Source organism: Odontesthes bonariensis, chromosome 18 (genome assembly GCF_027942865.1).
Source record: "Odontesthes bonariensis isolate fOdoBon6 chromosome 18, fOdoBon6.hap1, whole genome shotgun sequence".
NCBI classification, from domain to species: domain Eukaryota; kingdom Metazoa; phylum Chordata; class Actinopteri; order Atheriniformes; family Atherinopsidae; genus Odontesthes; species Odontesthes bonariensis.
In genome coordinates, this window is record NC_134523.1 from 33,910,973 (window position 1) to 33,938,305 (window position 27,333).

General features: G+C 43.0%; 1 protein-coding gene across 1 annotated transcript; it reads right to left on the minus strand.

The window, feature by feature from the left end:
* Window positions 1-356: 356 nt before the first annotated feature.
* On the minus strand, window positions 357-26,833 carry glcci1a (glucocorticoid induced 1a; the record flags this gene model as incomplete). The annotated part of the gene is made up of 8 exons (XM_075449350.1): window positions 357-3,089; window positions 3,174-3,294; window positions 5,878-6,088; window positions 6,173-6,322; window positions 6,642-6,705; window positions 7,083-7,234; window positions 18,900-18,983; window positions 26,699-26,833. Coding segments are annotated over 8 exons (1,233 nt in total), but the record flags the coding sequence as incomplete, so codon positions are not given.
* Window positions 26,834-27,333: the final 500 nt, after the last annotated feature.

The following is a 27,333-nucleotide window of genomic DNA, read 5'->3' on the forward strand; positions in this document are numbered from 1 at the left end:
GAAATATTCACTTTGCAAGTTGCCCTGTTGTCGTCTTTTTTAGGGATGTGTAATCAAACTTTCGAGCGTTTGTACCGCTTGGGCGCCATGTTTACTGTTGGCTGCTGGCTGCGCTGGACTCGCCACGCAACGTTGCATGGTGACGTCATTCGCGCCCACTGGAATCGATAAGGGGATCGTTTGCAAAATCGCCAAACGATTCCAAGGAATTGAAACACTGGGAACCGGTTCTCAACAAGAACCGGTTTTCGATTCCCATCCCTAGTTGGGATGACAAAAGCTGTAATCATTCCTTTTACTGCTGTTGCAGGTTCAGTAGTAACTAAGATCACTCATGTACACAAACTCCAAAGAGGTGGACAAAACAACCAAGATTTTATTGCCTTTGTGCATGAACTTTGACACTGCAGGTTACACAAGGAGTATCATGTTGTGGGTTGATGGACATTCTGACCTGCCAGTAATGTGCTCTGGTCACCCTCAGTGCTGGTTTTCTTGATGGCTTTAGCAACAGAACACTTGCTGTTCCAGCCTCCAATCTCAAAACCAAAGGAATGCAAGATGAGACACTGTCAAAGACACTGGCAACGTCTGGAAAGACAACACTTTTTTTGTTTTGTTTTTTTCCACATTATTGCACACAACTAGTTTACCAATGCCAAGTATATGTGGGGCATTGGGAAAGCTCTAGCTCTTGGTAAGGTGCTGAGATGTCTTTAGAAAACACAACACAGCACTGAGCCTCTTTAAAAGCCACATACATACAAAATAAGAATGGAATGTCAATGCAGGGATTCTACTAGCACACCAGTTATCAAAATAAATGTGGATTATGCTTCACCCTTGCACAAAATATATGGGATGTTAAAAGGCTTGGTTGCTGTGTGGCAGCATCAGGAAACAGTGTAGTAACAGACAGTGAGAGGAAGGCAGGCCGCCACAGTCCTGTGTGCTGCGTCTGTGCATGAAGGCGCTACCACGTCGGCAACTCATCATCTCCTACATCTGCCTCTCACACTGATCAGATCAAATGGCTGAGATACTTTAGGGATTAATCAGCACGAGTCCATTGACTGTATAGTCTGGATTCTAAAATCTCAGGAATGCATTTAATAGAGTTTTCAATCCTGACCTGAATGCAGAGAGGAGATGCAGGTTGTAAAACATTTATCTGTTTATAGCTCCACATCTTTAGAGTGCAGAAAACTGTTGCCACACCATTATTTTTGGTATAGAGTAACTCCATTTTAACAACAGTATTGCAGTGCAGGTGCCACACGTGCATAAACTTCAGTGTCACAATATTTTTGAGAATTGGCTCGGTGGCTAGTGTTTAATTCGTGAAAAAAATGCAAGCCACTTTTTAGAAATTGACATGATTTCTTTTGTTACACATCTTTTTATTTGACCGCTGATATGGTGTAAAGCAACAATATGTGACTTCTGAAAGAGCAAAATAAACTGTTAACTTCTTGAACTCTGCATTACTGGTAGATTGTAGTGTCTAACTCAGATCAATCCAACTGTAACAGCCATCAGCTACTGACATTTAAAAATGGCCCAGCTTCTTTAACCTCAAAAAAGGTTTCGAACAACAAATAAACCCAAATAAATGTTTTGTGTAACAACTGCACCACCGATCTGCATCCGTACTAAGTACAATACTTCCGTTTGATTCTGCCTTCATGTGACTGCAGGCTCACCTGCAGGCTCACCTGCAGGCTCATCCACTTCTGGTCCATTGTTAGCAGGCAATGTCACACTTTCATCAAGCTTAAAGAACAACCACTGCACATCATTCAAGTCTGTCCAGCATACTTTCAGTTCTACACAAACATGCAGATTGAATCAGTTCGAGTGTGTGAGGTCCGTGCAGTGGTCCACCACCGTCCCCCGGGTTGGAAGCCCACTCCTCCAACCCTTTACTCTGCAGCCACTATCACACATCTAGTCTCAGACTGGACTCTGGAACAGAAAGAAATGATTTGTCTGGGAATGAGGGAAACTAATACATGACACTGAATCAGTTCTGCTTTGTCGAGTTGAAGATAGTTATAGTTTAAGATATGGACATACATTCCAAATTACCTGAGTATCGACTCTGATTGTGAAATACCTGAAGCGAGGCCGGATGCACACGCCGTGCAATCAATTGTGGCCATTTTGTCTTTTTTTTTCCTTTGGCCAAATGATTTACTCGTTGCATTTATTTGAGAGGGTTTTACATGTGACCTGGACAGGTGTAAACATAATCCGGAATAGTGCAGCAATTTTCTCCTGTTCATTACATCACATAGTAATACACAGTTTGGGATTTTTTTTTAAACAAGCATTTTCTTTCTTTTTATAGAGCTATATGTGTTTATATATATTTAGAGCTTATTCATACTGTGAATGTTGAAACAGAACACAACACATAATTTGAATCAGAAATATACTACCAGTTTAAAATGCACGCCCCTCCCCCCCATCCATAGAGCTCCATCCTCCCCCCGCTGTCTGCGTATGATACCTTTAACCATCAGGTCCCTGCAAACAGCTCCGACATGATGCGGGAACAGAACATTAAGGTGTCAGGTCTTTGTGGTGGCTGTGGCGGGTATTAAGGAACATTGTTGCTACGTCATGCAGAGATAGAAGTGGGGTGTCGGGAGTCAGGACAGAGAGATGGCTCTCCTGGCAGAGCAGAGGGAGGTCTTGGTGGGAAAGTTAGTTTTGGTAGTTGGAAGTCGCTTGTATGGATCCCGAAGACAGAGGCCAGCTCTGCCCAGGCCTAGCTGATGACTGGGGTGTCTGTCTGGGGCTCTGCAGTCTCTGAGGGCGAGCTGGACTCTTCCGGGGGGTCATCTGTGCTGGTGCTCGTGGAGACCTGAGTGGGGATGCCATAGAGTGAGGCGGCCCCCTGAGGCTCAGAAGCAGAACTCCACTCCGCGCCGCCCTCGTCTTCCTCCGGCTCCGAGGCCGGAGTGAGGTGCAGGGCGCCGGGGAGTTTGACGGGGCAGAAGGCGGAGCCTGTTGGGATGAAGTTGACTTTGTTTTTGTCAGGGCAGGAGAACAGGGGAACTGGTGCTGATGCAGACTGCCTGGAGCTGCAGAGAAACAGTCACAGTGTCTGATGACCACACATTTCTCAAGCAGCAGAGTTTCAATTCAGAAAGTAGAAAAGTCTATACCTCATCTCCTCAAAAGCTTTAATCTTCTCGCATCCCTCTGGCGGCTCTCTCTTGAACATGTAGCTGTTGTTGGGTTTGGGTGAGGAGGCAAACTTTGGCAGTGGTGAGCTGCTCCCACTGTCTAAACACAGAAAAACATGCTTGGGATTACTCAGAACTTGATGAAATGCTCTTCTGGAAGACACAGATGTTTCAGTAGCACTTGAGCACGTATGTTATGTCAACTTCTAATTATACAGATTAAACACAAAGGTTGGAAATAACCAATTACAAATAAAGGATGAAAACTTTTTACTTTCTTGCTTATCTACCATATTCTAACACAGCTTTTCCACATTTTTAATAGAGGTTTTCATTCCTTTAATTTGATTGTTTTACTTGTTAAACTAAAAAACTACAATAATTATTATTACTGTATATATATATTTGATTACTACTTCTACTATTATGATTTTACTCAAAATTTGGAAGAAAAAAAAAAAGAGTAAAATGGTTTTATCAAAGCCTTGGAGGTGAATGTTTATCTTCATGCAGATTGTGCACACAGTACCATGTGCTCCATATGGACCACAGGGAATGTTTTACATCAAAGGATAATGCTTTAGGTTGGTCAGACTACAAGCATGTCTTAAAGACATAAAGACCTGGATGACTCAGAACTGTCTGCTTCTAAATTCAGACAAAACTGAAGTCGTTATCTTTGGACCTGAGCGTTTCAGGGAGAAATTGTCTAGCTATATAGTTACTCTAGATGGTATTTCCTTGGCTTCTAGTTCTACAGTGAGGAACCTTGGAGTTATTTTTGACCAGAATTTATCATTTGACTCACATATAAAACAGGTTTCTAGGACTGCCTTCTTTCATCTTCGTAATATTGTTAAAATCAGGAACATCTTGTCTCAGAGTGATGCAGAAAAACTAGTCCATGCATCTGTTACTTCAGGATTGGACTACTGTAATTCTTTATTATTGGGCTGTCCCACATATTCTCTGAAAAGCCTTCAGCTGATCCAAAATGCTGCAGCCAGAGTTCTGATGAGAACTAACAGGAGAGATCATATTTCTCCAGTTTTAGCTTCTCTTCATTGGCTCCCTGTTAAATTCAGAATAGAATTTAAGATTCTTCTCCTTACATATAAAGCTCTTAATGACCGAGCTCCATCATATCTTAAAGATCTCATTGTAAGATATTTTCCTAACAGAGCACTTCGTTCCCAAACTGCAGGTTTACTTGAGGTTCCCAGAGTTTCTAAAAGTAGAATGGGAGGCAGAGCCTTCAGTTATCAGGCCCCTCTCTTGTGGAATAAGCTGCCAGTAAATGTCCGGGAAGCAGACACCCTTTCCACTTTTAAAATCAGGCTTAAAACTTTCCTTTTTTTTAAAGCTTATAGCTAGGGATGGCTCAGGTGATCCTGAAACATCCCATAGTTAAGCTGCTATAGGCCTAGACTGCCACACCTTTCCTCACTTTACTCTCTTTATGTATATGTGACATTATTGTGGTCATTAACTCGTGTTTTCCTGTTCCAACAGGTATCCTTTGAATGGTGTTACAGTGCCGCCGCGGAGCACGCAATAGTGACGCTGCTGTATTGCAGTCACCGCAAGTCAAAATGGAAAAGTGCGTACACCGGCCTCAGACCTGTCGTGGCGATTTCATCTTTCCTGCGTTCACGATGGATTTGATAAATGCCAACCTTTGCGCAGAAAAGAACGTACACACGACCTACGCACGTTTTTCGTTTTACGCAAGTTTGATAAATGAGGGCCATTATGTCTATGGTTGAGACGGTCTGACTCTACTGTACCACCACATAACAGTAAATACTAAGCTGTTATTTTTTCCCATTTGTTTTGAAATATTATAGTTCTGATAAAAAAAAATAATGAGAATAAATATACATATATAGATAGGCTACATATCCGATCGCTGATCGGGATGAAACGTCCGATACCGATCGAGTCAGAAACCACGTGATCGGCCCCGATTTCTGATCACGTGATCAGATCGGGACATCCCTAGTATTGATCCTCCTGTCCATGTCCATTTCCTGTTCTTCCAGCAGTACAGCCCAGTCTATGTGATGAAAGCAGTCTTTCAGTTCATCCCTTGAACACTTCCTGAAAGACCCAGTGGTAACAGGAAGTCTCTGCACACATACCATGCTGTGGTTAGATCTGCCCAGTGGTGGAAGAGACACTGGCCTGTAAGCCTCCTTCACGTTAGCATAGAACAGATCCAGTGTCCACATACTGTGCAAAGCCAGTCAGACCGGAGAACAGAGAGACGTGACTGCGATGAAGGCTTTCGGGGTGCTGGCTCTGTATCTTAGCAACAGTGTCATGGATAATGTCCCATGCTGTCGTGGGTGCTGCCCTCGGTTGGATGTAAGCAACAACAGCAATAACGTATGTTGTAACGTACGTCTCAAATGATCTGTTGCTACAGTCATGGCAGCAGATACTCCAAGAAACCCTGACATGACTTTTGTTCCAGCCTAGTGAGAGTTCTTTCCGTGCTGTGTGCAGGACCTACTGTTGCTCATGTCATGGATGATCGGCATATATGCCAGTTCCATTTGTGCTTCATTAGAATGATTCAATTCCTCAGGAAGTTTTTCTTTGACTTTTTGGCAGTCCACTGGAACAATGTGAGGAGCTCTCCCACATACTGAGGCTTCAACAAGACTTTGACATCTCTTACCTTTATCCCGGTCATACAGCAGATCCTCTGTGGAGTAAGGGCTGCCATCATGTGATCCTGGTGGGCAGGCTGGTGAGGGACACGGTGACAGACTGGAACAGCTGCTAGATCGGCCAGGGGCTGAGGGAGTCTGGGTGTCCATACTGCGGGAACTGCTGCTGCGCTGCTGGGGAGGGAATGGTGCCCGTCGCCCATCAGGAACCTCCAGAGACTACGAAGCCCAGAGGAGAACAAATCAACAGACAGAATTCAAGCAATTCTCAGGGTTGAACAGTCAGGCAGAAGAAAGCCCTACCTTGAGCTCCTCCTTCTCTCCGTTGTCTTTGATGAAGACTCTTTCTAGCTCATGGTTGATGCCCTCCATGCTGCTAGGCACCCTAGAGATAGAGGGCTTTGGCACTGTGATGTTGGACAGCGGCATCTGGGCCGACCTCGACATGGAAAACTGCTGACATAGGCAGAGAAGAAAAGCCTTTTTGTTATGTCCATAAAAGAAACTAGTTCTTAAATCTAGAGTGAACTGTCTTGCAAAAGTGCTCCATCTTCACATTAGTGTCTCTTCAGAAGCAGTAATGAAGCACTCCCACTTGTTAAATAAGATGGTACCACTGACTCTCTCATAGAACGGTGGTTCAATCCCCAGCTTCCCCACTTCACATCGTGTCTTTGGGCAAGACACTGAGCCCCAAAAAGCTCCTGATACGTTTATTAGTAAAGTAAGTTCACCTTGCAACCACATCGAGGTGTTTTTCTTTTACACAAACACTCCTAGTGTAGCTCAGGACGACCATCGGTCTTGTGCCAATTAAACGCTCAATGGTTTGAGCCCTGGACCACATGTCAAAGAGTCACTCGGCAAGACAGTGAACCTCACGTTGCCTCTGATGCGTTCATCAGTGTGTGTGAATGTGTAGGGATGGGAATTGATAAGATTTTTACGATTCCAATTCCATTTTCGATTCTGCTTAACGATTCGGTTCTTTATCGGTTCCCTTATCGATTCTCAATTTGTTTAGTTTAGCCGAGGACATGCTAACGTTGCATAGCCTGGAACACTGTAGAAACTAAGAAGTGCTGTGTGGGAATGAGACAAGAAAAGCTCTAAATAAATACAGTCTATTTACCATTCACACATAACTTCTTATTCTACATATCTAACGTATTTTTTAAACAGAATTTAAGTTTCATGGTGTCAATAAAGATACCTGAATGTGGCTGGCTGCTGTGTAGGTGTGGTTGGTGGTGCTAGTCGGGGCTGTATGAGTGATGTTGTTCCACTGATGGGGGGGGAAATCAGTCCTTTATTGGGGCGTCTTTCTAGTTTACTGTGCTGGAGCTGCTGCTGGAGCCTCGCAATCTGCTCAGATCAAAAAAGGAGAAGAGGAGAAGACAAAACATTTTACATTCAGGAACAAAGTCGCCAGCTTCCCCTGTCCCCTCATCTTCACACATCACAACCCAAACAGCACATGGTAAGGAGCTGAACTACATCAGACCCCTCACCCACCCCTGACCTTATGAAGACCACAGAGAGACTCGTCCTCACCTATCTTCGCTCCATGATGGGCACAGCGATGGACCTGCTGCAGTTCGCCTACAGGCCAAAGAGGATGACGCAGTGGTCTACCTGCTGCACAGGGCGCTGACTCACCTGGAGACCACCATAAGCGCTGTGAGTCAGGGTTTTTTCAACACCATTCAGCCATCCCTACTGCAGGGGAAGGTGTGGATGGACAATTGGTATCATGGACTACACTATCGATTGACTACCTCACCAATAGGCCACAGTAGCTGTGTGTCTGAGGTGGTAGTCTGCAGCATGGGGTCCCTCAGGGAACGGTACTCTCACCATTCCTCTTCCCCCTCTACACTTCGGACTTCTCTGATGAATCCGCCACTGTTGGCTGAGGGGAATGAGCTGGAGTGCAGGTCAGTCATCATGGACTTTGTGGACTGGTGTGAGCGCAGCCACCTGCGTTTAAACACCAGTAAGACGAAGGAGATGGCGATTGACTTCCGAAAAAAGGCCCTACCCCATTCACCAGAGAACATCCAGGGCTCGGACATTGAAACGTGGAGGTTTTTAAGTACCGTAAATTCCGGACTTTAGAGCGCACCTGAATATAAGCCGCATCCCCTAATTTAAAAAAAGAAAATCCATTTTGTACTTGTATAGGCCGCACCGGATTATAATAATAATATGAGATATTTACACAGAAAGATGTTACACGCGAGGATTTTTAAACTTTTGATTAAATGCATATGGTAACATAAACAAACACATACTGCAAATGCTTTTTTTCCCGAACAGTGCCTGTAACACGGCTGGTAAAAAAGAAAAAAAGTCATTGAACTCACACATTGTCATGCTCACAGATTATAGACATTTTGTGGACTCGATTCATTTCCTGTTTTATTTTGTTAACCTCTGTGTCATCCTTATTTCACTTCCTGTTAAGTTTCCCACCAGTCTCAGCCACACCTGGTGGCCATCAGTAATCATTCTCACTACTATTTATACTCCCAGCTTTCCGGACCTACCTTGCCAGATTGTCTAGGTTCCTTTGTTCCAAGCGCTCTAGCGTTCTCAAAGTGTATGTATATCCGTGTTTGACATTTTTCCTGTGTTTTTTGACCCTGCTCTTGCCTTGCCCAGTTTGATACCTTTGCCAGTGGTTTTTTGACTTGGACTGTTTTTTGACTCTTGGTGCCTTTGCCCACCCCTGCCTGTACTTTTGCCCCGCGGATTGCCTCCCTGTGTATGACCTTTATTAAATTGTGTTTGATCTCTGCACTTGAGTCTCCAAGCCTGCACGTTACACACATAGCCTACATGGGGCAAACATGCAAACTCCACACAGAAAGGCCCCAGCTGGGATTCGAAGCACCATGTCATCCATCGCCTTCTTCATCTTCCTCCTGCGCACTAAATTCTGATTCTGAAAAACCATCAAATTCATCTTCTTCAGTGTCCCGATTGAACAGCCTCAGAACGTCACTCACTTCAGTCTTATTTATTTATAGTACAATTTCATTGGACCACTGTGAACTATTCGTTCATTTCATTGGTCTAATGTTACGAGGCAAAATGTTTTTGGCGGCATGAAAAAAAAAGAAAAAAACATATATTGGGAGCCGCACCGTATTATAAGCCACGGTGCTCAAAGCCTGGGAAAAAAGTTGCAGATTATAGTCCGGAATTCACGGTACCTGGACTGTAATTGCACTGGTCCAACAACACAGATGGTGTGTACAAGAAAGGCCTAAGTTCTTGTACATCTGAGGAGGCTGAGGACTTTCTGATCCTGTGGTAGCCTCAGCTATGCTCTGTGGTCTGTGGTCTGCTAGGGAGTGGGCAGCACCGACCGGGACAGAAAGAGACTGAGCAAGCTGGTCAGAAAGGCCAGCTCTGTCCTGGGCTGCTTGCTGGACACTGGAGGAGGATGTTAGCCTGCTTTTTTGTTGTTGCATTTTTCAGGTTTCAGTATTGGCTTTTTTTGTATTTTCATACTTTCTAATCTTATTCTTATTCATATCTACATTACATTACATTACGGTCATTTTGCAGACGCTTTTATCCAAAGCGACTTACAATAAGTGTGTTCCACATCGGTAGGCAAAAGAACTTCAGGTCACAAGAAATCATAAGTGCATTTCCTTCCAAAACCAAAAAGCTAAGAGCATCACTAGTGCTAGAGTAAGTGCGGTAAGTCTCTCATTTTTAACTACTGTCTTTGCCCTGTATACTTTCTTTCCTGTGAGCTGCCTAAAAAACTGAATTTCACCACTGTGGGATCAATAAAGTTGATCTAATCTAATCTAAAATGTTAAGATTTTTTCTCTTTTTGGTCCTCTTTGTTCTGTTTCTTGAGCCACTCCTGAGCAGTTTTTGCTATGTGACTCAGTGCATTGTTCATGAGGTTCTGTTTGACCCTCTTGACCAAGAGTGACTCGTTTAGATTCTAGGTCAGGATCTGACAAAAAGGAAACCTTCCCAAACATAGTTTCTTCAATTTGCTGACAAGTTGAATTAGGTTGACTTCACTTACCCAGGAATCAACACGGGACAGTAGAGGAGAGAGAATAGCAGACCATGACTTGGTCTAATGCAGTTACCTAAAACACTTGCAGATGGCATGAGAGCCGTGATACCAGTTAAGGCATTGTTGGGGACTTTGGTGGCATCTAGGTGATGACACGGTTAGGAAAAATACCATGCCATTACAATGTCTGTTCCACTTTTTGCTTCATGTTTCCTTTCTCACTCCATTAACACTAAAAGGAGCTGCAGTTACAAAATGGAGATTCATTCTGCTGGGCCAGTGAAGTCCACCAGATGTCAGCGTTTCCATTGAAGCCGGCAGGACTGAGATAACCTTCCCCTGCCCTGTCATAAAAGCAGGACTTGTGGTTTACACTTTATACTGCTGTTCACGAGGAGCCAAGAACATGTCCAGACATGTCCTCTCACACAGGCTCACACTGACCCTGTTTCCTGTAGAAACAGAACTAATGGAAAAGGTATTATTGAAAGCTTTGTGTCAACTGCCTGTTCTGGGATCTCTACCCTGGGTCCACTGAACCAGGTAAACAGTATAGTCCTGCAAGAATTTTTTCCCACTCAGACTTTGTTGAAGTGTCCTTGGGGAAGACACTGAACCCATATAGTTCATCTGTGTGTGTGCGATGGAGATAAAGCTCTACACCAGAGATACTCATTGCGCGGCTCGCGAGCCACATTTGGCTCCTCAAGCTTTAATTGGTGGCTCGCACTCGCATAGTAGCTTATAACAATATGGTAACAATACATTTTTTCAAATAACATACAGCGAATACTGCACAGTATTAAGTATTTTTATTAAGTATTAATTAAGGCTTAATGGTGTTTCCTAAAGCTCTGTTAAACCTGGCAACGCAGCCCGCTTAAACCTCCGTCACACTTGACCGCAGTGCATGCTAGCTCCTTTAGCCAGCGCGAGATGCAGGCACAATGGATTGGTTTTTAATTAAAAAAGGGCAAAAAAACAGCACAAAAACCATGCTCATCTCAAATGTGACACTATGATTACAACAACAAACTACAAATACAACATGAAGAAAGTCAAGGACATGCACGCCAGCTTCCGCTCAGCCCAGTATTAAGGTAAATGTGGTCTGAATTGAAAATGTATTGGGAATAGAGGGAACTTTCATCAGTCAAACAGTTATTGCCAGGCTGGCCATCTTGCAACTGCATCCCGCAAACAAACCCAGTATGCAGATAGATGATCAATCATGACAACAACTACGTTATTGTAGCTGCATTCATGTGAGAATGCTCCATCTGCCATGCTGAAAATCTTCTGCTCCACATAAAACAAACGCTTTGAAGAGAAAAAAGACTTGGCAAACTGAAATCCAGAATGTGGCAAATGGTACTTTCACATCTCTGTTTAAAGCTCTTTTTTGCTTTGCTAACAATGAAAATGTTTTTTGTTTTCTTTCAACTGTTAGGTAACTTGAACTGAAGTCGTTACTTGCTTATTGGTGAAAGTCTCTTGGCACAGGGCTTACAGTCCTTTAGGGGCACTTTACACGGAAACGAAAACGGGTTAAAAACGTAAAACCTTTTTGCGGATGCACTATATCGTTGAGATGATAACGGCGTTTTGGGGGCATGAAAACGCCCTCCAGAGTGGAATTCTTGAAAACGCTCCACTGTCGCGCCACCGTGTAAAGGATGAAAAACGAAAAACTGCGTTTCTCGTCACATAGAAATTAGTAGATAAGTCGAAAGATTGGTCTTGGTAGTGTTGCCACCTAGCCATCTGGCGTGTGTACTGTGTCGATAAATATGAAACGTCACACACTTTTGCGTTTCTGTATACACGCAGATTTTAACCCTAAAACGCTCGTCTAAATGCAGATTTAAAAGTGAAAACGAAACGCCACTTTTGCGTTTTGGTTTCAGAACGTTTCCGTGTAAAGGTAGCCTTAGTCTGATAAGGCAGATATCTATTTGAGTGGAAGGACACCTAAACTGTTCAAATTGTTATTTAAGTAGGCCTGTTGATTGTTTCTGTAAAAAAAACTTCACAGATGTACTGTAAAACATTTTTGTCAGCTAAAATGGTTACATACCTGCCAAAATAAAGTTTGTCTGAGAGACTTTCTGTCTCATCCTACAGGCTGCCCAATCCCTCTTGATGCAAACGAACTCTCTGTGCTGCTGTACTACAGAGCTTTGTGCTCTGTCCTTCCCCTCCTTGTAGCTTGTCTATTGCCATCTGTAAAACCTTGTTAGCTCTGCTCCTCCTCTGCAGCCGTAACTCAGTCACGTACATGTGCACACTTGGGCTGAGTTGTCATCTGGCCGGCCTGTATTGTTCCCTTTACTGCAGAAGAGCCAGCTGGGACTCGGCTCACCATAAATTGCAACTTACACTCATATCCCAGGTCGGCAGGTAGTGGAAGGGGGTCTTGGCTAAGGACATCTACTGGAGGTAGTTCCTTTCATGCAGGGGGCAGGTCAGGATTTGAACTCGGGTCACTCACATGAAGGGCAGCAATCTTTCCACTACATTCAGTGGGGTCACATGGCACTGAAAGGATCGGATAATTGGCTAAATTACAATAAGAATGAGTTGAGCAAGGGTAATTATCCTTGGATATATGGCGGTGAATGAATGGGATCAAACTCAGGCATTGGAGAAAGATGACGAACGAAGAGCAAGATGAAGCTACGTCCCTCTACATTTTGTCTGTGATGAGCTGCTTGTTGCACAAACGCGATGCCCAACGGAGCATTCTCCATCGCGTTGTTTGTTTCTTTCCGACGGCGACAACAACAGGAATATCGTATCCTTCGACTTCCGGGTCACAACCCCGGGAAAAAATCTGGAGCATGCGAAGAACGCAAAGTCTAATTCACCACATGCTTCAGCGTCTACAAGCAGGTTTAATTTGACTTTCAACCCAGTTATCTCGGGGTCTTAATCCGATTGCGAGTAATCTGATCCGATCCAATTTCTTGTCAGATTCAGGTGTCTACATGCACTTAATAACTCAGTCTTATTGTAATTTAGCCAATTATCCGATCCTTTCAGCGCCACTGGCAGCGCCACGTAAGGCAGCGGCTACTCCAGCTCCCGATACCGATGTGCGTTTTTGTTAAATATGTTGTCTGTATCGTCACAGTCTTGTACGAGAATAGTCTATAACAGGACTACTTTACTTGGGCTACGAAACTCCAACTTCTCCGATGTTCTTTCTGGAATTACTCTGGCTTTGGAGCCCCTAACACTCTGAGAGCTAGGCATTCTACAACGGCAAGATCCAGGGGCTTGCAAAGCAGCGAACTCCTCTCCCCCCACCGGCCGACACTGGAGCCGCCGCAAGCGGTGTGCCAGACCGAGAAAGCAGGGCAGTCGTGCGGGTATCAGCGCCAGGCTAAAAGCCAACCCATACAGACCAGCACTTCCTTCTATTCTGCTATCCAACGTTCGTTCGCTGGAAAACAAAATGGACTACCTCAGACTGAATTTATCAACACAAAGAAAGGTGAGAGACTGCAACGCCATCATCCTCACAGAGACGTGGCTCAATAACACCGTTCCAGACAACGCCATTCAGGTGGACGGATTAACAACATTTCGGGCGGACAGGAATCATGCTCTCAGCGGTAAATCGCGGGGAGGAGGCGTATGTATCTATATCAATAACAATTGGTGTACAAACGCCGAAATTGTCTCAAGCCACTGTTCTGAGAACATTGAATTTCTTACACTTAAAGCTGCAGTCTGCAAGATTTGTTGTTGTCATACGTAAAGTCCTACTTTTTGGCATTTTAAGAGTTTACATGATCTATCAGAACGCTTGAAGTTGAAAACGGTGACCTCCGTAGTCGCAAAATGCAAGAAATGCTTATTTTTTAACCGAAAAATAAAAAGTTATTCAACTTCCTGTCCCGCCCCTTCAAAACACATGAGAACTCGTGCACGTCTACGTGCACACCAGATGCACCCACACGACTCCTCATTCATCAACTCACCTGTCATTTGCGATCATGGAAGACACAGTAAGTAGACTAGCCCGTAATGAAGTTCAATAGTCCAGATAAATAAGCGTGGGGACGAGCCTACCTTGTATCGCGCGTGCACAATTGGTGATTGACAGGCAGCAGAGCCCAGCTCGTAAACCTGATTGGTTACCTTTTACCGGTCCGGTCTGCAATTTTGTAAACAAACCTGCTGGCTTTGGAGGGACCTAGCGGGACATATAGGGGACCTAGAGAACTCATTTTTTTTTGTATTGGGGTATTTAATGTACTACTTTCAGAATCCCCGGCCAGTTCCAGGCATTATGCTTGAAAAAGAGTTGCAGACTGCAGCTTTAAATGTCGACCATTCTACATGCCAAGAGAATTCACAGCCATAAACATCACAGCTGTGTACATTCACCCAGTGCGAACACTAAGGAAGCACTATCTATATTATATCAGTCTGTCATCTCAATGCAGAACACTAACCCGGACACTGTCTACATAATCGCTGGCGATTTAAATCAGGCCAAACTGAAGACAGTACTTCCACATTATCACAAACATGTGAACTTTGCGACCAGGGGAGAGAACACTCTTGACCAGGTCTACACCAACATCAAGCAGGCATTCAGAACAGTTCCCCACCCCCACCTGGGGAACTCGGACCATCTCTCTGTTATGCTAATCCCAGTTTACAGACTACTATTGACAAGGAACAAGCCGTCTGTGAAGCAGATCAGAGCATGGCCAGAGGGAGCCACCTCAGCTCTCCAAGACTGTTTTGACTGCACAGACTGGACTGTCTTTAGGGAAGCTGCCACTTCCAACCATCATGTCAACTTGACGGAGTACACAGAGTCAGTGACTGGATACATATCAAATGCATGGAAGATGTGACCGTCATCAAAAACATCACCACAAGAGCCAACGACAAACCCTGGTTCACTAGGGCGGTACATGAGCTCCTGAGAGCACGGAATGCTGCCTTCAAGTCTGGAGACAGAGACGCCCTTAGATCTGCCAGGGCTGACTTGAACAAAGGCGTGAGAACAGCCAAACGTGCCTATGGACAGAAAATCCAGGCACACTTCACAGACACAAAGGACCACAGGCGCCTGTGGCAAGGCATTCAGTCAGTCTCTGACTACAGGCCAACACCCCCAACCTGTGAGGACAACACTGACTTCCTCAACACACTCAACACATTCTTCAGCCGGTTTGAGGAAAACAGCACCTCCACACCAACAAAAATCCCTCCCTGCATGAACAATGAAACACTACACCTGGACCCAGCAGACGTACGGAGGACCCTACTCAAGGTGAACCCCAGGAAAGCTGCAGCTCCTGACAACATACCGGGACGGGTGCTCAGAGACTGTGCTTACCAACTCACAGATGTTCTCACGGACATCTACAACACTTCTCTGAGCCAAACCATCATACCAGCATGCTTCAAAGCAACCACCATCATAACGCTACCCAAGAAATCCCCAGTCTCATCAGTCTCATCACTGAATGACTATCGGCCCATAGCACTCACTCCCATCATGATGAAGTGCTTTGAAAGGTTGGTCAAGGCCCATATAACATCCAGTCTCCCCACTACGCTTGACCCATTCCAGTTTGCATACCGTCCCAAGCATTCCACTGATGATGCCATAGCAACAGCACTTCACCTCAGCCTGACACATCTGGAAAACAAAAACAGTTATGTGCGGATGCTGTTTATCGACTTCAGCTCCGCCGTCAACACTGTCATCCCTCAACACCTGGTGAATAAACTCAGCGCAATAGGCATCAGCACCCCATTATGCAATTGGTTACTGGACTTCCTTACAAACAGACCACAGACAGTAAGAGTTGGCAAAAACTCATCAAAGACCACCTTCATGAACACCGGGGACCCCCAGGGATGTGTGCTCAGCCCGTTATTGTTCACGCTGATGACTCATGACTGTTGTGCCAGATACAACTCGAACCACTTCATCAAGTTCGCAGATGACACAACAGTGGTGGGTCTCATCAGCGACAATGACGACTCAGCCTACAGAGAGGAGGTAAATCTACTCATCAACTGGTGCGACATCAATAATTTACAATTCAATGTAAATAAAACCAAAGAAATGACTGTGGACTTCAGGAAGACACACATGCCACACACCCCACTCATCATAAACGGCAGTGTTGTGGAATCTGTGAAAAGCACCAAGTTTCTGGGGGTGCATATCACAGATGACCTGACCTGGTCTACCAACACCACCTCCCTGGTCAAAAAGGCCCAGCAACGCCTCCACTTCCTTCGCCACATGAGGAGAGCGAACCTCCCCCCTTCTGCCCTCACCACCTTTTACAGGGATGCTATTGAGAGCATTCTCACTAGCAACCTCTCAGTCTGGTACGGCAGCTGCTCTGTTGCCGACCAAAAGGCCCTACAAAGAGTGGTAAGGACAGCAGAAAAGATCACCAGATCGGCACAACCATCTATCCAGGAACTGTATCCGCCCCGCTGCCTCAAGAGAGCAAACAACATCACCAAAGACCCCACTCACCCTGCACACAAACTGTTCACCATCCTACCATCTGGTAAGCGCTACCGCAGCATGCAGTGCAGGACCTCCAGACTCTGCAATAGTTTTTTCCCACAGGCCATCAGACTACTCAACTCACTTAAAGAAAGTCTATAAACATGAAAATACACACCCACTGTCATTCTGCACTTTACTTACTGCACCTTTGCACATCACTATCTACCTCTAATTATTCACCCGTCCATTTGTCTGTACATGTTTGTTTATTTTGTCTTACCTGTGTGCATTACTGTATGTTGCATATTTTGTGTGTGTTATAATGTTGCTGCACATTGGAGTATGGGGAAACGCAATTTCGATCCTTTATGTAATTACTTGCACTGATTGCATGGTTGGATTGACAATAAAGTTCACTTTGACTTTGACTTTGACTGACTGTGTCAAACAGGCTTGAAAAAATGATGAGCTCTGAAATATCAGTGTTGGAAAAGTTAAGGAAAGACATTTCCCATTTATGATTGCTAAATAAAATATACTCTATTTCAAATTGAAGATATTCATCTGTGGTGCATGATGGTCTTTTCCACAGAGTGTAAGGAATGAGGGTAGCTCCCTTTGCTAGAGTCGATATTGATAATGCTCCTTCAGTAATCTGTATATACCTCTGGCAAAGATACATGACCTAAAGGATTGGGCAGAAAATCAACTTTTGTACTGTCAACTATTTTGTTCATAAAGAAATTGTGTGCTGTTGCAGGTGGGCAGTTATCCCTACTCCCCCCCTGTGTTTGTGAACTACAGGACGAGTTTCACACCAGCTCACAATTTCCCCTATGGTTGGCACCAGTCAGAAGATCGGTGGTTTGATTCCCGGCTTTCCTTGACCCCATGTCAAAGTATCCTTGGGCAAGACACTGAATCCTCCATTACCTCAAATATGTCTGTCGGTGTGTGAATGTGTGCGATAGAGAAAGAAGCACGGCAAACCCTTAAACATTGGATAGACTAATGGCGCTTTTCCACTAGCTGGGCACGGCTCGCCACGGCTCGGTTTGGTTGGGTTTCCATTATAAACGAGTATACTTCGTGCCTCCTCGACGTGGGCGGGGTCGTCGTAACACGGCTGCGCGTGTTGCTGCTCACCCTGTGGCTTTTTGTCGCACTGAAGGCAAGAGAAGACTCCTGGTCGCCAGACAAAACAGTATTGAAAAGTACCGGAGAGTTTTGTTACGAGCTTCAAAAAGACAAAGTTTGGAGGTAAGCTAACGGTTGCTAACGCTAGCTTTTATTATCCGCGTTATGACGCTTCCAGTGACGACACTCATCGCCCAATCAGTGGAAGGCAGTCTGCTGACGTCACGTTTTAGTAACGCTTCGGCCCGCTTGGAACCAGGGCTGAGGTCATACGGAAAATCGTCCCGGTTGCAGGTACGGCGTGCTAGTGGAAACACGCAATAGCGCGCCGAGCCGAAGCGAGCTGGTGGAAAACCGCCATAAGTGCTATATGAGTGATTAACTAAATGAGAAAAGCACTATATAAGTAAAGTTATTTTACTATTACTATTACTTCTAGCTTTTTTACACTAAAGAGAGTGGTGCACTGGTATGGCTGTTGTTGAAAATGTGAATGATACCCAGCTTTATACATTTGTAATCAGGCTACTACTACTTTCTCTCTCGGTCGCCATTGTTCACTGTGAGGAGTGGAACGGAGCCGGAAGGTAAACAATCAATCAACCACTTTCACGATAGACGTCGCGAAATTAGGTCGTCTAATGTAGCGACGCCTACTGATCGGGAGGTGAATTGAAGCGTTGAAGAGTGTAAAGGTTGAAATACTTCACTGCAATGCTCTGACGTACGTTTGTCCACCATAGTGTAATGGCATACACTATGCAGTGGCATGTTTTGTTTTGTTTAAAATAAAATAGTATTTTAAATGTAAGTCATGTGTTCACTGTTCAAACGTTGATATTGGACAGAAAAGTAGCTTGTTAAGCAAAAGCCAATATGCTAACAGAAGAGATTGTGCTCATACTTGCTCTGCAGTAATTTGCTCAAACAGCAGGAAAGGAGCAAGCTGCTGAAAATTAAACCATAGTGAGACCGAGCTGGACCATTATTCATCTCTTTTCCAGATTTTTGTAGATTTTTGCCATGGTATCGGTTCAGTATCGAGTATCGAGGTATTTATGGCAGGTATCATATCGAAGTCAAAACTTTGGTATCGGAACAACACTACAAGCTACACTAACGTCTGTTGTGTGCCACATGAACTCTTGATACTTATTGCTTCCTCTTTAGGGAAGCTATTTGAATGAGTTTTTGATCATTCACATTATTTAAAAGTGAAAAATGTTTCAGGCAATTGATTTTCACAATCAATATCATCATAATCAAAAGTGCAGATTTACAGTTGTGCGAATCAAAAAGAGTGTGTGGCCTAAATATGTTTGTGGTCAGGGTAGTGTCACCTCTCTGAGCTGGTCAGTGCTGCCCCAAGATGCAGAGTGCTGGTGCGTGCTCCTCTTCTCTCCAGTTTTGTCACTCCAACATGTCTGGAAAGAACATTACAGAAATACAATATTATCAGCAATGTGCATTTAGCTTTTTTACTATGGCCACTCTACAGTTCCCAAAAGATAACACCACTTTACTAAAATTTGATCTGTAGTCAAGCAAAGACGTCATTAAAATAGGAGTATTCTAGCAATACGATCCAAATTACGTGTAGAAAGAGCCGTTGGCAGACTCTCACACAGTCCTCAGAGAAAGATGGGATGAGATCATAGAGAGATGTCAGCAAATACGCTTCCCCTTACGACACAGTTTGCACTCAGACTTCAGACGTCATGTTTTGAGTATCAAAACGGGATAAAAGTAGCCTGAGGTCATAGGAAACTCCTCACTGATCACAGCCTTTTTCGAATACTGCCCTTGCTTAATAGATTACAAGAAAAAAGTATTGTGGAAAAAAAAGTCCAAGCCTAACATACTGAATGTACCAAACAATTAGATCAGAGATTTTGTTGGTGAGACCACATCGTATGCCCTGTCATCCAAACAATAGGTGAACGTGCTCAACAAAAATGCTGGAATACCAAAATGAGTCAAAGGCAGATCTGAGTTCTGCACTGCACATTAAATTCTGCCCTCTTTTACCCAACAACAGGTCAGTCTCTCTCTGTTGGAGCTTCACGTCTTACCATGCAGCGGCGATGGTGAATCAGTGCCAACGAGCTTTAACCAGTGGATTTCCAGCTTTCTCTGCTTCCATTCACTGGTGATGTTTCACACAACAGCACACTTGGCATGCTAACATGATCTGTTATGGTGATATGACATGATGACTGCCAGGTTTCATGGTGGTGATTTGGCTTCTAATGATGTCCATATGGAGCAACTGCTGGGCTGAGCATCTCCTCTCCACACACAAATCTCCAAGTGAACATATGCTTGCATTTGGGTGGATGGAAAGAGCAGATTATTTTCTATTACTTTGTTCATGATTCTTTGATGTAAATTTCTAGAAATAGAAAGTAATTTAATATATCTAGTTTGCTTTTAAGGACTAATTGTTTTTTTTCAACACACATTTGAGGGAAAATGTTCTTTTTTTGTCGAATGGCTGACAAGTGATGAACATTATTTTGCACCCTGATAAGATTATTTGTTTTTTGTTTTGTTTTCCTTAATCTTCCCCTGACGTTGTCACAGCTGTCAGATGAATGTATGTGGCAGTAGTAAAATGGAAATACTACTTTGTTTAGTGTTGTTTTGTTCCCCTCAGTCTAGCTTGCTAGTTGCTTAATTTCAGTTTCTGTCAGCTGGTGCTAACGGCAATGACAATGATGATGCAGAAATGACATTCTGCTAAAAATGTCCCACAAGTAGCTGTAAGAACTACTATCGTCTCCAGTTTCTGAGGTGCAGACATTCAAAAAGACGTTTCACACTTCCATTCCTCTTGTTTTTCTCGTTCCCAGTGGGAACTAACTTTTCAGTCAGAAACTTGTGGAACACCTAAAATTCAGATGAGAATCCTGAGCACAAACATCCAGTATTTTATAAGGAATTTGGCATTTGAGCGTCATGGTGAGATGCACCATGCACTTTGTCCATCTGGATGCAATCTGTTGGTTTCTCTAGCGAGGCAAACCTTTTTGAGTTGGCATGAATTGGACTACTTTGGATTTGAATGAATTTAGCATGAATGGCTTAGGATTATATGACAATGAATTGGACTGTATCTTTGAAAAGACAAAGAAACGCTCAACATAAATAGTAAATGAACCAAATGTTTCGTGTGGGATAAAGTTGTTGGTAGCTGTACAGTCATGATTAAAAAAGCTGCTCTGGTCAGATGGGACTACTTAACATAAAGGATTAGACACAAAGCAAAATATATCAAAATTTTTTGAAAAACAAATCATATGGATTTATTCTAGGGCTGGGTGAGTTAACTCGTTATTATCGCGTTAACTCGTTAATTATTTAACGACGATAAATATTTTATCCCGCATTAGCGCAGGTTTTATTATTTATTTTATTATTGTAAAAGTCTGTTGCTCACAGGCTTTTATTTTGTAAAAGTCTGTTGCTGTCTGCTGCAGAACCGGGAAAGAAAGTAATCGGCGGATCCACCAAACACGGAGAAGGGTACGGAACTTTTACTCGGCCATTTTCATTTTAAAGTTCTTCCAGACGGCGGAGTCGACAGAACCAAAGTCATCTGTAAACACTGCCAAGTTGAATTGTCTTCTCAGCGTAGTAGTTCCAGTCTAAAATATCAAATAAGGCAAAACACACAACTGAAAATAAAAAACTCATCTCATGCTGCTCTCACTATGTTTCCCACTCTGATTTCATTAAAAGAAACATTCCTCGAAAAAATTTGCCTCTCACGTCCAAAATATCTGGCTGATCTAGACAAATTAAAATAAAAACCTAGGTTATTTTGTCCTCTTTCACCCAAAGTCAACCTCATTGAGCTTGGCCTCACAGGTTTCTCACAAATCACCTCCCATTATAAACAGGCCGACTCATCAAATCAATTTGAAAACTCAATTTTAAAACTGCCACAAAAAAAAAAACATACATAGGAGCAGAATACAAATTACACCACACAAGGGAGTAACTTTGATTTTGACATTGGTGGGGACACAAAAGTGCTCCACAACAGTTTTTTTTTTTTTTTGCATTACCAATCATAAGTTAATGGCATGCAGATGCTATATGTTAACGAGCCATCCTAATATTTAGGGAGTTAGTCTTTAAATCACAGGGTTGCAGGCTCAAATCCCACGATTAGGCTACCTCTGTTTACACCCCCATCCATGACTGGAGTGACCTTGAGCAAAACAACTAACCCAACATTGCTCCAGAGACTGTAACCAATAATGTGTTCTTATAAGTCGCTTTGGATAAAAAAAGTCAGCTAAGTGTTATGTAATGTAACTCATATAATTCAATTCAATTCAATTCATTTTTATTTATATAGCGCCAAATACAACAAATGTCATCTCAAGGCACTTAGATAGTAAGTCCAATTCAAGCCAATTGGAATTCAATTAATTAATAATAATCATAATTCATAAAATAATCCAATTCGTTCATATAGAGCCAATTCAAAAACAATTTCCTAGCTAAGAAAACCAACAGATTGCACTGAAAACTTTTTGTTTTTCGGTCCAATCTCCCGGCCTGAGCGTGCCTGAGGCGACTGTGGAGAGAAACGACTCCCTTTTAACAGGAAGAAACCTCTGGCAGAACCAGACTCAGGAAGGGTGGCCATCCGCCTCCACCAGCTGGGGTTTGAGAAGACAGAAAGGGGGGTAGGGGGCGGCGGCGGCGGCGGCACTGTAACACCATTCAAAGGATATCTGTTGGAACAGGGAAACACGAGTTAATGACCACAATAATATCACATATACATAAAGAGAGTAAAGTGAGGAAAGGTGTGACAGATGAGGCCCCCCAGCAGTCTGGGCCTATAGCAGCTTAACTATGGGATGTTTCAGGATTACCTGAGCCATCCCTAACTATAAGCTTTATCAAAAAGGAAAGTTTTAAGCCTGGTCTTAAAAGTGGAAAGGGTGTCTGCTTCCCGGACATTTACTGGCAGCTTATTCCACAATAGAGGGGCCTGATAACTGAAGGCTCTGCCTCCCATTCTACTTTTAGAAACTCTGGGAACCTCAAGTAAACCTGCAGTTTGGGAACGAAGTGCTCTGTTAGGAAAATATCTTATAATGAGATCTTTAAGATATGATGGAGCTCGGTCATTAAGAGCTTTATATGTAAGGAGAAGAATCTTAAATTCTATTCTGAATTTAACAGGGAGCCAATGAAGAGAAGCTAAAACTGGAGAAATATGATCTCTCCTGTTAGTTCTCATCAAAACTCTGGCTGCAGCATTTTGGATCAACTGAAGGCTTTTCAGAGAATATGTGGGACAGCCCAATAATAAAGAATTACAGTAGTCCAATCTTGAAGTAACAAATGCATGAATTAGTTTTTCTGCATCACTCTGAGACAAGATGTTCCTGATTTTAACAATATTACGAAGGTGAAAGAAGGCAGTCCTAGAAACCTGTTTTATATGCGAGTCAAATGATAAGTTCTGGTCAAAAATAACTCCAAGGTTCCTCACTGTAGAACTAGAAGCCAAGGAAATACCATCTAGAGTAACTATATAGCTAGACAATTTCTCCCTGAAACGCTCAGGTCCAAAGATAACGACTTCAGTTTTGTCTGAATTTAGAAGCAGACAGTTCTGAGTCATCCAGGTCTTTATGTCTTTAAGACATGCTTGTAGTCTGACCAACCTATTGGGTTCATCTGGTTTTATAGATAAGTACAGCTGAGTATCATCAGCATAGCAATGGAAATTTATGCCATGCTGTCTAATAATGTTACCTAATGGAAGCATGTATAAAGTAAAAAGAATCGGTCCAAGCACAGAACCCTGGGGAACTCCATGGCTTACTCTGGTGTGTGAGGAAGATTCTTCATTTACACGAACAAACTGAAATCTATCAGATAAATATGACTTAAACCAGCCTAATGCAGTTCCTTTAATCCCGATAACATGTTCAAGTCTATGTAATAAGATACTGTGATCGACCGTATCAAATGCAGCACTGAGATCCAACAGGACAAGCACAGACACAAGTCCGCTATCAGAGGCTAAGAGGAGATCATTGGTAACTTTCAGCAGTGCAGTTTCTGTGCTATGATGCACTCTGAATCCTGACTGAAACTCTTCAAACAGATTATTTCTGTGGAAATGATCACAAAGCTGAGCTGCAACTATTTTTTTCAAGAACTTTAGACACAAAAGGGAGATTGGATATAGGTCTATAATGAGCCAACACTTCTGAATCAAGAGTAGGTTTTTTAAGTAAAGGTTTAATTACAGCAACCTTAAAAGTCTGAGGTACATATCCTGTCAACAAAGACAGATTGATCAAATCCAATATGGAAGTGTCAATTAATGGGAAAACCTCCTTGAACAGTCTGGTTGGGATTGGGTCTAAAACACAAGTTGATGGTTTAGAAGAGACTATTGCTGTTGTTAGTTCAGAGAGATCAACTGGACAGAAGCTGTCTAAATACAAATCAGGTTCTAAAGATACTTCTAAAGCTGCTGTACTTGATGATACATCACTGATAATAGTGGGAAGGACTCCATCAATCTTCTCTCTGATAGAAACAATTTTATTAATAAAGAAGCTCATGAAATCATCACTGCTGAGAGTTAAAGGAATAACTGGCTCAGCAGAGCTCGGACTCTTAGTCAGACTGGCTACAGTGCTGAAAAGAAACCTGGGATTATTCTTATTCTCTTCTATCAATGATGAATAATACGCAGTTCTAGCTTTACGAAGGGCTTTCTTATATGTTATTAAACTATTTTTCCAGACTAACTGAGACTCTTCTAAATTAGAGGAATGCCACTGTCTCTCCAGCTTTCTTGCAGTCTGCTTTAAAGCACGCAGCTGTGAATTATACCAAGGAGCCAGCCTCTTCTGACTGATTACCTTCCTTTTCAGAGGGGCAACACTGTCCAGTGCTGTACGCATTGAAACTATAGTGCTGTCAACAAGAGAGTCAAGTGCTGCTGGAATTAAGTTTAGGTAGTCGTCCTCTGTCATATCTGCACATGGCAGTGAAAAAAAGGATGATGGAATTAATTCTTTAAATCTGGTTACAGCATCCTCTGATAGACACCTTCTATACGTAAATTTCTTCTCAGAAACTGTATAGTCAAGTAATGTAAACTCAAAGGTTATCAGAAAATGGTCAGATAAGACAGCGTTATGAGGGAACACTCTTAACTGTTCACTCTCAATGCCATAAGTCAGCACAAGATCAAGGGTGTGATTAAGGCAGTGAGTCGGTCCGTGAACACTCTGAGAAAATCCAATAGAGTCTAATATAGAATTAAAGTTCATGTTTAATGACAGGGTATCTGCACATTTTTTAATCAACAAATTTAATGACTTTTAAGACTTTTTTAAGACCTCTAAGAATAAAAATGAAGACCATTACCACGGCAAAAATATATATGAAAACTACACTCTAGGCTGTTCGGTGTTGAAAAAAAGTCCAGTGTGAAATGTGTGCCTCAGTGATACTGAATCAGTGTGTCAGCATAAGATTTGAACGCACAAGGGAACACCACACACTACAGGACAATCGTGCCCAATTGTCACACCTCTGTGAAGGAGTGTGTTTTCGCTGCCGTTTGTCTGTCTGTTTGTCTGTCTGTTTGTCTGAGGCTCTGAGCAAAATAAATCCATAATTGAACCTAATTTTCGAGTTATGTCTACTGTGCTTTTACAACTAGCAAAACGATTTTACTACCCAAGTTAACTTAAACCAGAACTTTGGACAACTCACGTGAAGCACAGACTATGGACAGTGACTTTGCATTGCATAAACCACACGACAAAATTTAATTTCCTTCGGAATTAATAAAGTATCTCCAATCTAATCAAATAAATAAAAACGAGCACAGACCGCTCATACAGTCAATGGCATGTACCCATAGAAAAAATACACACTCTCACACACATCACACAACCTGACTATCAACTGCTAACAACCATGATCAGTAACCTACACAAACCCAGACACATAATGGCTCGGCGGCCAGCAATCGGATAAACCAATTAAGTGAATCAATCCTGTGAAAGAATGAAAACAAGTGAATGAAACCTGCACTCACCCATTATGAAGTTAACTATACCAGCCCCGCCATAATCTTGCCTCTGCTCAGCCAACTCCTTGACGTCGGGTATGGTTGGTAACGTTACTGCGGCTAGCATTAGCAACGAGGCTGCTAGGCTTGCTAAATCGGTAAGCATTAGGCTACTGATGAAAGCTAGTCTTTTTTAGCTACGTTATTTTATCATCTTTCTTCTCGGCTATAAGTTAACCTTTGTTTACGGCCACTGGCCCTAACCTGACGAGCTAGCTGTCAAATCACCGGAAGTTTTCACCGGAAGTACTGGCGCACACACAAAAGTTCAAACGTCAACGGTCGCCATATTGTGCACAGAGCGATAGAAAATCGTCTCTCCAGACATATTTCGATATATTTCTTTCATTTCGCCCAGATGAAATTTAATGCTACTCTTCGAAAATCGGCGAAATTTAAGACATTTTAAGACCTTAATAAAAAGTATTTTTTATTTAAGACTTTTTAATACTTTTTAAGGATCCGTGGAGACCCTGAGTAGGGGGCTGAATATTGGTAGGGACGTGACCCTAGCGTCCCTACCCAAAATTACGCCCTTGACACCACAGGCTTCTGCCGTCCCTTCTAGCGCTCACGGTTCAAGAATTATTCAGATACGGCTTTTACTTTTCGAACAGCGACTGCTTGTTCGAGGCATACGCCCCAGTATTAAACTCCAAGGATAAGGGCAGAAAGTGAGGGCACTTCTGTCAGTTGACTTCTGTCTTCTTACACACACAGCTGTCTCCCATAGGAACTAATTATGAGGGCAGAGCCAACATGGCTGCTCTGTTTGCTTATGAGGGCAGAGCCAAGATGGCTACCCTGTTCTAATACTGCTTATGAGGGCAGAGCCAAGATGGCTGCCCTGTTCTAATACTGCTTATGAGGGCAGAGCCAAGATGGCTGCCCTGTTCTAATATTGCTTATGAGGGAAAAGCCTCACAAGTCACATGACTCAAATCTGTGCAGTCTGCTGGATGTTGCATTACACATAAAGGCAAAAAGCTCTGTGTTGGCTGTGCTCACCTGCATAGATTTATCTTTCATACAAGATGTGTGATGCACATGGGGATCATGAGGCCACTGTCTTGTGAGGTAGGGCCCACTGATGGCACCAAAAGAAGAAGACCCAAGCTCCGCATCGAATGTGACTTTGTCTTTTCAGCTGCACAGATACAAAGAAAGAGAGCAGCTTTAGCTCGATGTAACAGAAAAAGTTCAGATAAACGGATAACAGTACCAGTAAGAGTATCAGTTAGTACTGATTTTAAAACCAGGACTGCCACTGACAAAATCGAAACAAAACCTATTTAAAGGCTACCACAAAATGTTAACACTTCAGTGAGCTGCTCAGAAATATTTAAAGTCGCCCAAGTATATTTAGCAACCCACTGACATAGTTTTAGTGTATGCTATTCCAACACTGAGATCTACTATTGCAGAGCTGCATGTAGCTCTTCTGTTCAGCCCCCTGCCACTCTCTCCGATCAATACACGATCAATACTAGGGGTGTGCCAAAATATCGATACTAAGATATATCGCGATATTTTGTCTTGCGGGACGTTATCGATACACTGGCGCCAAATATCGATATTTAAACAAAAAACATACTGCCACTCTAAATAGATTCTCTCACAAAACCCTGTCAGAATTTTGTTTT